Consider the following 13,581-nt stretch of genomic DNA (forward strand, 5'->3'; position numbering starts at 1 on the left):
CTTCGATAAGTTAATTACAGGTGTTCAACAGGTTAAGCCAAAAAAATAAAAAATAAAAACAAGAGCATGACCTCCTTCTAGCACTCACTATTTGTGAACTAGATTCTGTTTTTCATTATTGAAGGAAGGATAGAATAATGTGTTCTTTAGTCCTTTAATGACTCGTTAACCATGCGACCATAGAGGTAGACGACAATATCCGACACAGAAGGAAGAGAAAGTACTTTCCCGTGTTGATTTTAAAGACCACCTTGCATGGCTTGAATATATTTAGCTAAACTACTTGAGAAGCAACTGAAGGTGCCTGGATAGGTATTTCAACTCCTCGCCTCTCGACAGTAAGTTCTACATCTACATCTGAACGCCGCAAGCCACTTTACGATGTGTCGTGACTCTGCAGGACGCAGCTTTTACTGAATCAGATAGTGTGCCTCTCTGAATTTTTTTATTATTTCGCATGAACGTTATACACACAGAGCCTTTCTCAGAAGCAGATACTGGCATAAAAGTACAACACAGATACGAAGGCCTACGTTAATATCATAAGCAACGAAATACTCTCTCATGCGAGGTAAAGGACCCCTAGACTGTATGGTATGTAACTGCCTCCCGATGCATCCACCCACCAAAATATAATTTCAGGTAGGGGAATAGATAGTTATTTATTCTGTTAGTCAGTCACATGTTCGAAAGATCATTTGAACGATTATTTTGTAGGAAGTACGTAGAATGTGTCAGTTTACACCACAAGTACACATGATTAGCGTTAACCTTAATGAACACATTAACATTTTTAGCTGGAACCAGGGAATTACGTAGGAAAACAAGTTTCCTTCATATTTTTATGGAGGTGCCTTTATTTAAGGAGAAATTCTTCAGTAGAATAGAAGAAAGGGTGTAGATGAAACGATTTTAAATTAAATATACAGCTCGTTTCGCTAGCTGTCATATATTTTATGTTATTGGGGAAATGATCAAGAAGTTTTCTTGCTCCATACTCAGCTCCTTTCTGAGCTACTGACAGCTTCAGGAATAGGTAATAAAGGTAATTATTCCTTCTACTGTTGTAGGTGTGAACATCAATATTCTCAAATTGTGATAGATTATTTATAAAGAATTTAATTAGTGACTACTGTATATGTATTGTAACGATGCAGTTAAACTGCCTACCTCCTCGAAAAGGTACTTGCATGATGTCCATGTGTGAACACCACATATTATTCTTAGTGTTAGCTTTTGTGTAATGAATACTTTTTTTCTAAGTGATGAGTTACCTCACAAATTATTCCGTAAACCATAATTAAGTGGAAATGCGCAAATTATTTCAGGAGGTTGCTGCGTTTGTTTCCAAGATTAGCAATTATACGAAGAGTACAATTAGCAGAACTTAATTGTTTGAAGTCAGCAATATGTTTCTTCTAGTTCAAGTTTGCATCAGTATGTACACCTGTCGGCAGCTCGTGGTCTTGCGGTAGCGTTCTCGATTCCCGGCGGGGTCAGGGATTTTTCCAGCCTCCAGATGACTGGGTGTAATTGTGTCGTCTTCACCATCAACATCATTCATCCACATTACGGTCGGAGGAAGGCAATGGCAAACCACCTTCACTAGGACCTTGCCTAGTACAGCGGTGCGGGTCTCCCGCATCGTCCCCTATACTCCTCGTAGAATGGGACTTCATCAGCATCATGTACACCTAAATATCTGAAGCACTGGGCGCTGTTTATTGACTCATGCCCATGTACTACATCAATTGTTGGTATGAGTCCCCTTGTTGGACAGAACTGAGTATAGTGTGTCTTTCGAAAATTTAGGTAGCATCTATTTTCGGAGAACCAATTAACAGTTCTCTGGAAACCTTCATTAACAAACTCGTCTGTTGTTTTATGTGTAATTGGATTTGTTATAACTCTAGTATCGTCTGCAAAAAGTACCAGTTTTGCTTGTCGAATGATAAATGGATGATGATTCATATATATTAGGAATAGGAGTGGACGCCAAATTGAACCCCCTGGAACTCCGTTTGTGGTTTTCCCCCAGTTACTAAAACTCTCAACATTTTGACTCCGAATTATTCGTCGCGACCTTTCTCATTCTGTTTGTTAACTATGATTCAAACTGCTCGGAGTAAAACAATAAATTCGATAAAAAAATTTTTCAAGGAGAGTAACGCAGTCTACACAGTCAAACGCTTTGGAAAGATCACAGATGTACGAAATGTGATGTATTGTTATTTAAGGCTTCTGCTATTTGAAGCGTTGAATGTATGAACAGCATTCTTAGTCGTGCGTCCCTTATGAAATCCAAACTGTGATATGCTAAGTAAATTGTTTCCACTCAAGTGTGGGACTACTCTTGAGTACATTACTTTCTCGAATATTTTGGAACAGGATGTCAGTAAGAAAATTGGGCAATAATTGTACAAATCTGTCTTTCCACCTTCCTCATGAAGTGGTTAACCATGGCGTGCTTTCACCAGTCTGTAAAAATTTCTTGCGCCGATGATCAGTAGCATATATAACTAAGGTCACAATTTATTGTGTTGCAATCTCTTTTCAGAATTTTGTCTGAAAATACATCAATCGCACGTGAGCTTTTGTTCTGAAGGATGTCCGTGCTAACTGTCGCTTTTCTAAGTTTTGTGGAATGACATTTTAATGTATGTTCTTTCTTCTTTTACTGAACCATTTAATCCTCTATGTGCTGGTACATTTACAGAGGGAATTATCAGCTGCAACTTTGTCATTTTATGTTTATGGAATACTGTACATTGAGTGGCCGTTTTGTCTCCCATTCGATAATGTTTCATACAGTTTATTATCTGTGTGATTCATTTCTATCAGGACATGCGTATTTCTGGACACTTTAATGACTTTTCGTACAATAATACAGCATTTTATGCAGCACGCTTGTCGGATTGTTACATATGCTGACCTTACATAAAATTTCGTCTTGCTCTTAAATGAGACTCTAATTCCCTTAATTATCCACAGCTTACTTGCTTTTTTTAATGGAAATTTTCGATATTCTTTTAGGAAAACTATTTTCAAATATTGATACAAATTTAGTACGGAACAAATTGAAATACACATTAGCGACTCTTTCTATGCATACCTCATCCCATACCATCCCTTCCAGTTGGCCCTCAAAACAGTGAGACCCGTTCTCATTAATAAGTCCCACTGCTTTTTATAAACCTGCCTTAGGATTGTAAGCAGCCGAACCGTTTATTTTCAGTAGTGCATCATGATCAGCTACTCAATTAGCAATTGGTTATACATTGTTTCAATTGAACACAATCTACAAAAATATAAATCAGCGTCCTACTATTTTGCTGAACGCGAGTTGGAAAACTGACTATTGATATTATGTTCAAACACCCGAATTAAATTATAATTCATATTTCCTTTCTGTATCTTTTAATGTACATTGAGATCTCCATAAACTATTATCCGTTTCTTATTGTCTCACTGGTAGCTCAATAACGCATCTAGATTTCACATAAATAGCTGAAAGTTCCCTGGAGAGGATTTGTAGGCTGTTAGAATTATCAGAGACAATTTCTGCACGAACAACCTTAAGCACATGCTACGAGGGTCTGAGCAACGGAAAATCTATTTGTTTAAATATATTTTATTTTGTCTGCAACTTTTAGGTTTGTTGCTGCTCCTCCTTTTTCCATGTTAATCTTACACGAAAATGATCCCCGGTATTTTACTTTTCCATCGCTGTGGGTACATGGTGTTCAGAGATACACAGAACATCTACCATCTAGGCATACATTATGCTCAGCTATCTTGTTTTCCAGTCCTCCAGTGCTCTGAGGACACCAATTAATTTCATATTTCTGGAAACTGTTACACAAATAGTGGTCTTCTATTGCTCTAAATTTTTTCAGTACTCTGCACCTGACTCCAAAATAAAAATTCTGCCCCTTTGATGCCAGTAATCAAAGCGATTTTGTCTTGTGTGTTTGAAACCCCCTTTTATATTTTCTGCGACGCTTTCAGCTAATATTTCCTTCAGTCCTTCTCTTCAGCAGCAGGTCTTGATTAGTGTAGCTCCATCTCCCAATCGCAGCAACAGCCACGGACTTTGTTTCAGTCAAAAGCAATTCTCTCTGTTCTTTGTTCACAAGGTTAACAGATGCGTTAACCCAGGGCTGGTCATGTCGCAGCAAAACCTCAACATACCTCACACGTGTGTGTGCTCTTGCTGCTTCTATTTCTTCGAGTCACTTTGAATACTATAATCTAAAATACTAGGCAGACTATTTAACCTTATCCCCAGCCCAGATTATCCTCACGTTGTCCCTGCCATCAAAATCTCTGCTCAAGGCACCTATGTGGTCTCCCACCCGGCTATGCTGGGCGCCAGATTTCATGACGCTAGTGACCTGATCTTCAACCCCTAACTTTTCCTTTGCTAATTGGCCTTTGCCGTGCCGCTTCCATAACAGCAATATTTCTTTCTATCCATATTACTTTTCTAATGATGTAGCCGTAAAATAGTTACGAGTCTGCTGCAACCTATTATACTCAAAACCTGGTTGAGTCTCTTCTCCTACTACCGGTAACAAACGAAGTTTTCCCTTTTTGCCTATTGCTGCTCACCATCTCCCAGTTCCCATTGTCTCTTTCCCCATTCAAACTATATAATTCAGAAAATACCATTACTAATTCTGCCTGGAAGGCACACTTTTTCTTCCATGTTCCACGATTTTCTTGTCCCGACTACATAATCTACATCTGTATGGAAGAGCCTTATCTGACACATTTTAGCTCCCCTGCTGCATTTTCAATGTGAAACATCAACCCACAGTCCCGAGATGTTTATCTTATACCAAGTAAGCTACGGCAACATCCAGATTTGTCACGCATGACGCAGGTCTTATGATAAGCTAAAAGGCACTACAACACACTTAAACTGTAATAAAATAATAATCAATGAAAGACTTATATTTTGGTGAGCTGTGCAGCTAATCCCCAGGTGTTAAGTGCACCTGGAGTAACATGACCGAAGTTCCTTGAATGTAGGTATTACAAAATATAAAGTGAAGGGAAACCATGAAAGCACAATATTTTCTAAGAACACTCTTCAACCATCGCTATCAGGAAATTATGCAAAGCACTAATGGAATCAAAGCGACAGCGAACCGAAGTTTGCCCTAGCTCGTAACATAACACCGGTTTTCAATTAACGTAGGTTTCAAATAACAGAAGACACCAAACGAATGAAAACTCTTGAAAGTACGATATTTATGTCAACGGTATTAGAAAGACACAATCCGGAAAGTATGGAGAGCACTGTACTGTATTCAAAACAACTCATAACACTCCGCCACTGCTGTATCTTCGCTGCTGCTAGTAATAAAATCTTATTGTGTTTCAGGTAGCATCTGGTCTCATAGCTACTTCACGGACGTCCTTGTGGAGCAGCCAACTCATGTAGCGGGTCCTGAGTTCGACACCACAGTGCCCAACAACCTAACTGGTCTTGTCGGGAAGACAGCGCAGCTGCATTGTCGTGTCAAGAACCTAGGAAACAGAACGGTGAGCGACTTCCTGGTTGTTCCATGTTCTTCCCAGATTACACAGTTTACGTTTTACATTAATACGGATACAGAGCAGTGGAAGCAGTGCATGACGATTTATGCAGTGCGGTCGGGAACAGTCTGAAAAGTTTGTAAGGCTGTTGCAGGGGAGATTGTCAATAAATTCGACATGTTGTTCAGTTAGTGGATAATTTATCATTGAAATTAGCCAATCAGTTCGTCTCGCACACAAATTCAAGAAGCTTGCCAGAGACGATGTCGCCAAACTTGTTCTTCCTTTGAGGTCCTAAAACCGAACAAACGTAGCTTGTGTTCACCTACTTTAAGTTTATCACTTGCGAACAGTCTCATTTTATGGGGTGATAAGCATTTTAACAAGTGGTGACCCATGAACCCACAGATATCTACACATTACAACAATTTAACCCTTGCAACTGCTTCACTTTGCTCATGTAACGACCTGATTGGCTATTTTCAATGTTAAATCACCCGGAGACGCCGCATCGTATCGCATTTTTTTTAATTCTCAGCACAATCTCCCCTGTGCCACTCTTACAAGGTTTGCATGCCGTTTCTGAAGACCCTGTATGGTGGCGTATTCCCGGAAATCATTTTTCCCATATTACATAACAAACGAAATCCACTGGTTATCTTGTCATCTTGGAAGCACAATAACTGAAGACTTGAGATGTCACCTAGAAGTGAAAACGCGAATTGCCACAGCGAAGGAGGCATTCAACAAAAAGAGGAGACTGTTACCAGTCAAAATAGATGAAGGTCTAAGGAAAAGGCATGGCAAATGTTTTGTCAGGAATGTGGCACTTTATAGGGCTGAAACATGGACGCTGAGACGAGAGGATGAAAAAATGTTTGAAGCATTTGAGATCTGGATGTGGAGGAGAATGGAGAGAATAAGCTGGATGGAAAGAGTGAGTAATGAAAGAGTATGGGAAAGGGTTGGTGAGAGAAGATGTCTACTGAAGGTTATAAGAGAAAGGAAAAAGAACTGGTGGGGACATTCATTCAGAAGGGACTGCTTGCTAGCGGATGCTTTGAGAGGACTGGTTTGTGATAGAAGACTGCGAGGAAGAAGGAGATACAAGATGATAGACGCCATAAAGGGAAGAGGACATTATGCCGACCTGAAGCGGATGGCAGAAGATCCAACTGCCTGGAGAACTTCCATGTGGAAACCTGCCTTGTGGCAGAGCACTAATGATGATGATGTCATAGTTAATAAATACAGGTACAAATAACCTCATTTGAGCAATCCGGTGGTAGCGCAACATAAGCGTATGGAGGTGAAAGCTTAAGACAGCAGAGTCGACTCCCACTAAATCAGTCTGTTATAAAGATTAGATTAGATTAGATTAATACTAGTTCCATGGATCATGAATTCGATATTTCGTAATGATGTGGAACGAGTCGAATTTTCCAATGCATGACATAATTAGGTTAATTTAACAACATACTTAAGTTAATATAAGAACTTTATTTTTTTGTGTTTTTTTGTTTTTCTTTATTTTTTATTTTTATTTTTTTATTTTATTTTTTTATTTTTTAATATTTTTGTTTTTTTTTCTTAATTTATATCTAAAAATTCCTCTATGGAGTAGAAGGAGTTGTCATTCAGAAATTCTTTTAATTTCTTCTTAAATACTTGTTGGTTATCTGTCAGACTTTTGATACTATTTGGTAAGTGACCAAAGACTTTAGTGCCAGTATAATTCACCCCTTTCTGTGCCAAAGTTAGATTTAATCTTGAATAGTGAAGATCGTCCTTTCTCCTAGTATTGTAGTTATGCACACTGCTATTACTTTTGAATTGGGTTTGGTTGTTAATAACAAATTTCATAAGAGAGTATATATACTGAGAAGCTACTGTGAATATCCCTAGATCCTTAAATAAATGTCTGCAGGAAGATCTTGGGTGGACTCCAGCTATTATTCTGATTACACGCTTTTGTGCAATAAATACTTTATTCCTCAGTGATGAATTACCCCAAAATATTATGCCATATGAAAGCAATGAGTGAAAATAGGCGTAGTAAGCTAATTTACTAAGATGTTTATCACCAAAATTTGCAATGACCCTTATTGCATAAGTAGCTGAACTCAAACGTTTCAGCAGATCATCAATGTGTTTCTTCCAATTTAATCTCTCATCGATGGACATACCTAAAAATTTGGAATATTCTACCTTAGCTATATGCTTCTGATTAAGGTCTATATTTATTAATGGTGTCATACCATTCACTGTACGGAACTGTATGTACTGTGTCTTATCAAAATTCAGAGAGAGTCCGTTTGCAAGGAACCACTTAGTAATTTTCTGAAAGACAGTATTGGCAATTTCATCAGTAAATTCTTGTTTCTCAGGTGTGATTACTATACTTGTATCATCAGCGAAGAGAACTAACTTTGCCTCTTCATGAATATAGAATGGCAAGTCATTAATATATAATAAGAACAACAAAGGACCCAAGACTGACCCTTGTGGAACCCCATTCTTGATAGTCCCCCAGTTTGAGGAATGTGCTGATCTTTGCATGTTACGAGAACTACTTATTTCAACTTTCTGCACTCTTCCAGTTAGGTACGAATTAAACCATTTGTGCACTGTCCCACTCATGCCACAATACTTGAGCTTGTCTAGCAGAATTTCATGATTTACACAATCAAAAGCCTTTGAGAGATCACAAAAAATCTCAATGGGTGGTGTTCGGTTATTCAGATCATTCAAAATTTGACTGGTGAAAGCATATATGGCATTTTCTGTTGAAAAACCTTTCTGGAAACCAAACTGACATTTTGTTAGTACTTCATTTTTACAGATATGTGAAGCTACTCTTGAATACATTACTTTCTCAAAAATTTTGGATAAAGCTGTTAGAAGGGAGATTGGACGGTAATTGTTGACATCAGATCTATCCCCCCTTTTATGCAAAGGTATAACAATAGCATATTTGAGTCTATCAGGGAAAATGCCCTGTTCCAGAGAGCTATTACACAGTTGGCTGAGAATCTTACTTATCTGTTGAGAACAAGCTTTTAGTATTTTGCTGGAAATGCCATCAATTCCATGTGAGTTTTTGCTTTTAAGCAAGTTTATTATTTTCCTAATTTCAGAGGGAGAAGTGGGTGAGATTTCAATTGTATCAAATTGCATAGGTATGGCCTCTTCCATTAACAGCCTAGCATCTTCTAATGAACACCTGGATCCTACTATATCCACAACATTTAGAAAATGATTATTAAAAATATTTTCAACTTCTGACTTTTTGTTCATAAAGTTTTCATTCAATTTGATGGTAATACTGTCTTCCTCTGCTCTTGGTTGACGTGTTTCTCTTTTAATAATATTCCAAATTGTTTTAATTTTATTATCAGAGTTGCTGATTTCAGACATGATACACATATTCCTGGATTTTTTAATAACTTTTCTTAATATAACACAGTAGTTTTTATAATTTTTGATAGTTTCTGGGTCACTACTCTTTCTTGCTGTCAGATACATTTCCCTTTTCCGGTTACAAGATATTTTTATACCCTTAGTAAGCCATGGTTTGTTACAAGGTTTCTTACGAGTATATTTAACTATTTTCTTGGGGAAGCAGTTTTCAAATGCATTTACAAAAATGTCATGAAATAAATTATATTTTAAATTGGCATCAGGTTCACGGTACACCTCATCTCAGTCTAACTGCTGTAGGCTTTCCCTGAAATTTGCAATTGTTAAATTGTTGACTGAACGTACTACTTTGGAGGACTGTTTAGTATTGCTGAATGGAGCTATGTCATATATTGTAACTAGCTGTGCACCATGATCGGAAAGACCATTCTCAACAGGCTGAGCATTTATCTGGTTAAACTTATCTTGGTCTATAAAGAAGTTATCTATCAGTGAGTTGCTATCCTTTACCACCCAAGTAGGAAAACCAATAACGGGTGTCAAATTGAAAGAACCGAGTAATACTTCAAGGTCATTTTTCCTATTACCCTCTTTCAGAGAATCTACATTGAAGTCCCCACAAATAATAATTTGCTTCCCCCTGTCTGACAGATAGCACAACAGGGAGTCCAAATTTTTCAGAAATAGATGAAAATTTCCTGAGGGGGACCTATATACAGTTACAATTATAAATGTGCCTTTATTTAATTTAAGCTCACAGGCACATGCTTCTATATGTTTCTCTACACAAAACTTTTTTGTTTCTATACTTTTTGCACAATGATAACTTTTGACATATATGGCAACTCCTCCTTTCTCCATATTTTCTCTCATTACATATGCAGAGAGCTTATAACCTCTTACATTTACCTTATCCATATCAGTAACAATGTGATGCTCAGACAGGCATAGTATATCTATTTCATTCTCAGCTTCTAAATCTTCCAAACAAACCAGAAGCTCATCTACTTTATTCTTTAAACTCCCAATATTTTGATGAAATATACTTACATTATTTTTAATTATACTTTTATGAGAACCTTTCCTTATTCTAACATTTGCAGTACTCTCCCGTCTGAGTTCCTCATTGTGCTTAGGCCTAGTTCCTATACCAGTGGTCACATGGTGTTCAGAGAGGCAGATTATGTCAATTGGGTTGGGTGACTTTAGTTCATCAATTCAAAAATTTCTACGAAAGTTTCAACGCCGTTTTGATACAAAACCAACGAAAACGTGTTAACAGTGTAGTTAAAAAAATGTCTTTACGTGAAGGTAGATGAAGTACTCGACGGCAAACAAAATAAATTCTGAATGCAGAGTCTCGCGGCGATAACATTGAATAAAATGTTCTCGGGTTTCTAACCGCGTCAATTGCTTAAAACTACACGAGCTTTCGGCCAAGCACTCCTTGGCTATTGTCAAGTGGTATGACTGCCAGTGGGCTGATGGTGCGCCCTTATATACGCTAGCTGCCGGCTGTGACGTCACTGGTGCCCATGACATTGCCATATATGGTCATGTTTTGAGTCGGCTTTCGATGTGCCCTCTTCAACCGAGAGATCGCTGTATCCCACACAGCGCTGAGCTGCAAGCTACCGTCTCTATTCAGGGTGTTTGCGGTAATTTTTATTTCAATAGCTTCCTTTATTAAACTGTCCCAGAAGCCGTTAGTGCGTGCTACAAAAGAGGTATCGTCAATTTTTATGTGGTAACTGTTTTTTAACGCATGCTCAGCTAACGCATATTTCTCTGGATAGCGTAGGCGATAATACCTCTCATGTTCTCGGAACAACGTCTCTTAAAGCTGCGTGTCATGAAGGCAAATCTGTTAAGTTCGCTAGCCTTCCTACGGCGCTGCCGCGACGAGAAGAAAATTCCAAGGTCTCCTATGGTATCCCATCATATTAACACCGCTGCCATTAGGAGGATATTTCGTCTTGCCAGATTTACATTATTACGAGAAAGGATTCACAACACTAGTCAACATCTGGATGCAAATGGACGTGCTCTTATGGCCTTGCACCTGCAGTTACCAAGAGTACTCACAGCTTTGGACTGGGAATGGGTCGACGCTGCTACGGTTTCTCAACAGACGTCAGCACAGAAACGAACTACAGAGAAGCAGAAAGGGAAGTTCAGCCGCCTTTCGCAACAACAACATGGCGCAGACCACAGATCTTCAGGACGCACCGTCATCAACTTGACGGCGAGAGATATAGACGCGGGTGCAAAGTCGGCACTTAAGGAAAGACTTAAATTCGTACCTTCACCGCAGGACGTTTCTGTCTGTGAAATAATAAGCGGTGTTTAACAGGCAGTCCACAAGCTCCCACGTGAAACAGCGGACGAAATACGGCGAAGTAACTAGCATCCAACATGACCATGGGTGAGCGCAACGGCCTTCGAGCATTACGTAATGATGAAAGCATTGTGGTACTTTCTCCTGACAAGGGCAATGCAACCGTAATTATGGAGTTCGAGGACTATGATACGAAGATCTGTGCGCTACTGAAGGGAGATACTTATCGGAAGCTCCCACCCGACTCGACATCAAGAATAGTAAGAAAAACATCAGAACTTCTTAAGCGATCTTCAGTGGAATCTTCTCCCACAGGCGCCTAGACACCTACTGCTTACGGTTTACCGAAGATACACAAGGACGGGACGCCATTTCGCCTTATTGTGTCCACAATGCGTTCTCCAACATATAAGCTGGCGAAGTACTTGGCCAAGCTCCTCGCTCCACATGTGGGACACTGCGAACATCATATAAAAAACTCAGCAGAATTTATCAGCACAATCAACCGTCTACGCCTTAGTGAGGATGATATTATGGTCAATTCTGATGTAGCGGCGCTGTTTACGAATGTGCCTATCAAAGACGCTTTGGACCTAATTTCCCAGTACTTTGTAAGTGACGTGGTCGAGCTATTTAGGCACACTCTCACGTCCTGCTATTTCGTGTGCAACGGCCAGTATTACGATCAGACAGACGGCGTAGCAATGTGCAGCCCGCTGGCTCCAGCTGTTGCAAACCTCTTCATGGAGAACTATGAGGATATTTTCATAGATACTGCGCCATTGAAGTCGAAGTGTTTCTTTCGATACGTTGACGACTCGTTCGTCATTTGGCCACCCGGACGCGAGATACTAGACGAGTTTTTGGAACATCTCAATGCCATCAAAAGTAATATCCAGTTCACTATGGAGTCGGAGCAACATAATGCGTTGCACTACCTCGACGTCCTTGTCCACCGTAAACGAAATGGGTGCCTCGGCCACAGCGTCTACAGAAAACCCACCCACACAGACCTGTACCTGCACGCCACCAGCCATCATCATCCAGAACAGAAGTGCACAGTATTACAAACATTGGTGCACCGTACAAGAGTAATATCTGACGACGATAAACTTCCCCATGAACTGAACCACTTACGCAAGGTGTTCAGGAATTACGGCTACAGCGACCTTGAAGTGAAAGAAGTGATTTCTGGGAAATATCAGAATAAGACCACCGACGAAGAGCAGGAAAAGAATCTTGCTTTGCTGCCATTCTGTGGCTCTGTGTCGGGAAATATAAGCCGCTTATTGGAAAGACACAAGACCAAATCAATCTTCAGGCCTCCAACGAAAATCCGTCAATTACTGAGACCAATTAAAGACGCAGTAGGTCTCCGAACACCTGGAGTCTGCGAAATAACTTGTGAGTGTGGCCAGAAGTACATCGGACAAACAGTGCGCACTGTTGAATAAGGCAGGAAAGAACATGAGAAGTATTATCGCCTACGCCATCCAGAGAAATTTGCGTTAGCAGAGGATGCGTTAGAAAACGGTAACCACATAAAATTTTACTATACCTCTGTCGTGGCTCGCACTAACGGTTCAAAATGGTTCAAATGGCTCTGAGCACTATGGGACTTAACTTCTGAGGTCATCAGTCCCCTACGACTTAGAACTACTTAAACCTAACTAACCTACGGACATCACACACATCCATGCCCGAGGCAGGATTCGAACCTGCGACCGTAGCAGTCGCGTGGTTCCAGAGTGTAGCGCATAGAACCATTCGGCCACACCGGCCGGCCGCACTAACGGGTTCTGGAACAGTTTAATAAAGGAAGCTATTGAAATAAAACTTACCGCAAACACCCTGAATAGAGATGGTGACTTGCAGCTCAGCGCTGCGTGGGATTCATCGATCGCGCGGTTGAAGAGGGCACATGGAACGCCGACTCAAAACACGTCCAAGTGTGACAATGTTACGGGCACCAGTGACGTCACAGCTGGCAGCTAGCGTATATAAGGGCGTACCAACAGCCCACTGGCAGTCATACCACTTGGCAATGGCCAAGGAGAGCTTGGCCGAAAGCTTGTGTAATTTTAAGCAATTGACCAGGTTGGAAACCCGAGAACATTTTATTCAATGTTATCGCCGCGAAACTCTGCATTCAGAAATTGCTTTGTTTGCCGTTGAGTACTTCATCTACCTTCACGTAAAGACATTTTTTTGACTGCCCTGTTAACACGTTTTCGTTGGTTTTGTATCAAAACGGCGTTGTAACTTTCGTAGAACTTTTT

The 13,581-nt window shown here is 39.8% G+C and overlaps 1 protein-coding gene across 1 annotated transcript in view; it reads left to right on the forward strand.

Moving 5' to 3' along the window:
- Positions 1-13,581, forward strand: part of LOC126417575 (zwei Ig domain protein zig-8-like) — a 186,070-nt gene that overhangs the window by 133,244 nt on the left and 39,245 nt on the right. Inside the window, exon 2 of the mRNA XM_050085133.1 lies at positions 5,390-5,550. Within this exon, the coding sequence (XP_049941090.1) occupies positions 5,390-5,550 (161 nt within the window). The remainder of the gene's footprint in view (positions 1-5,389; positions 5,551-13,581) is intronic.

Source organism: Schistocerca serialis, chromosome 1, assembly GCF_023864345.2.
Source record: "Schistocerca serialis cubense isolate TAMUIC-IGC-003099 chromosome 1, iqSchSeri2.2, whole genome shotgun sequence".
Lineage (NCBI taxonomy): Eukaryota > Metazoa > Arthropoda > Insecta > Orthoptera > Acrididae > Schistocerca > Schistocerca serialis.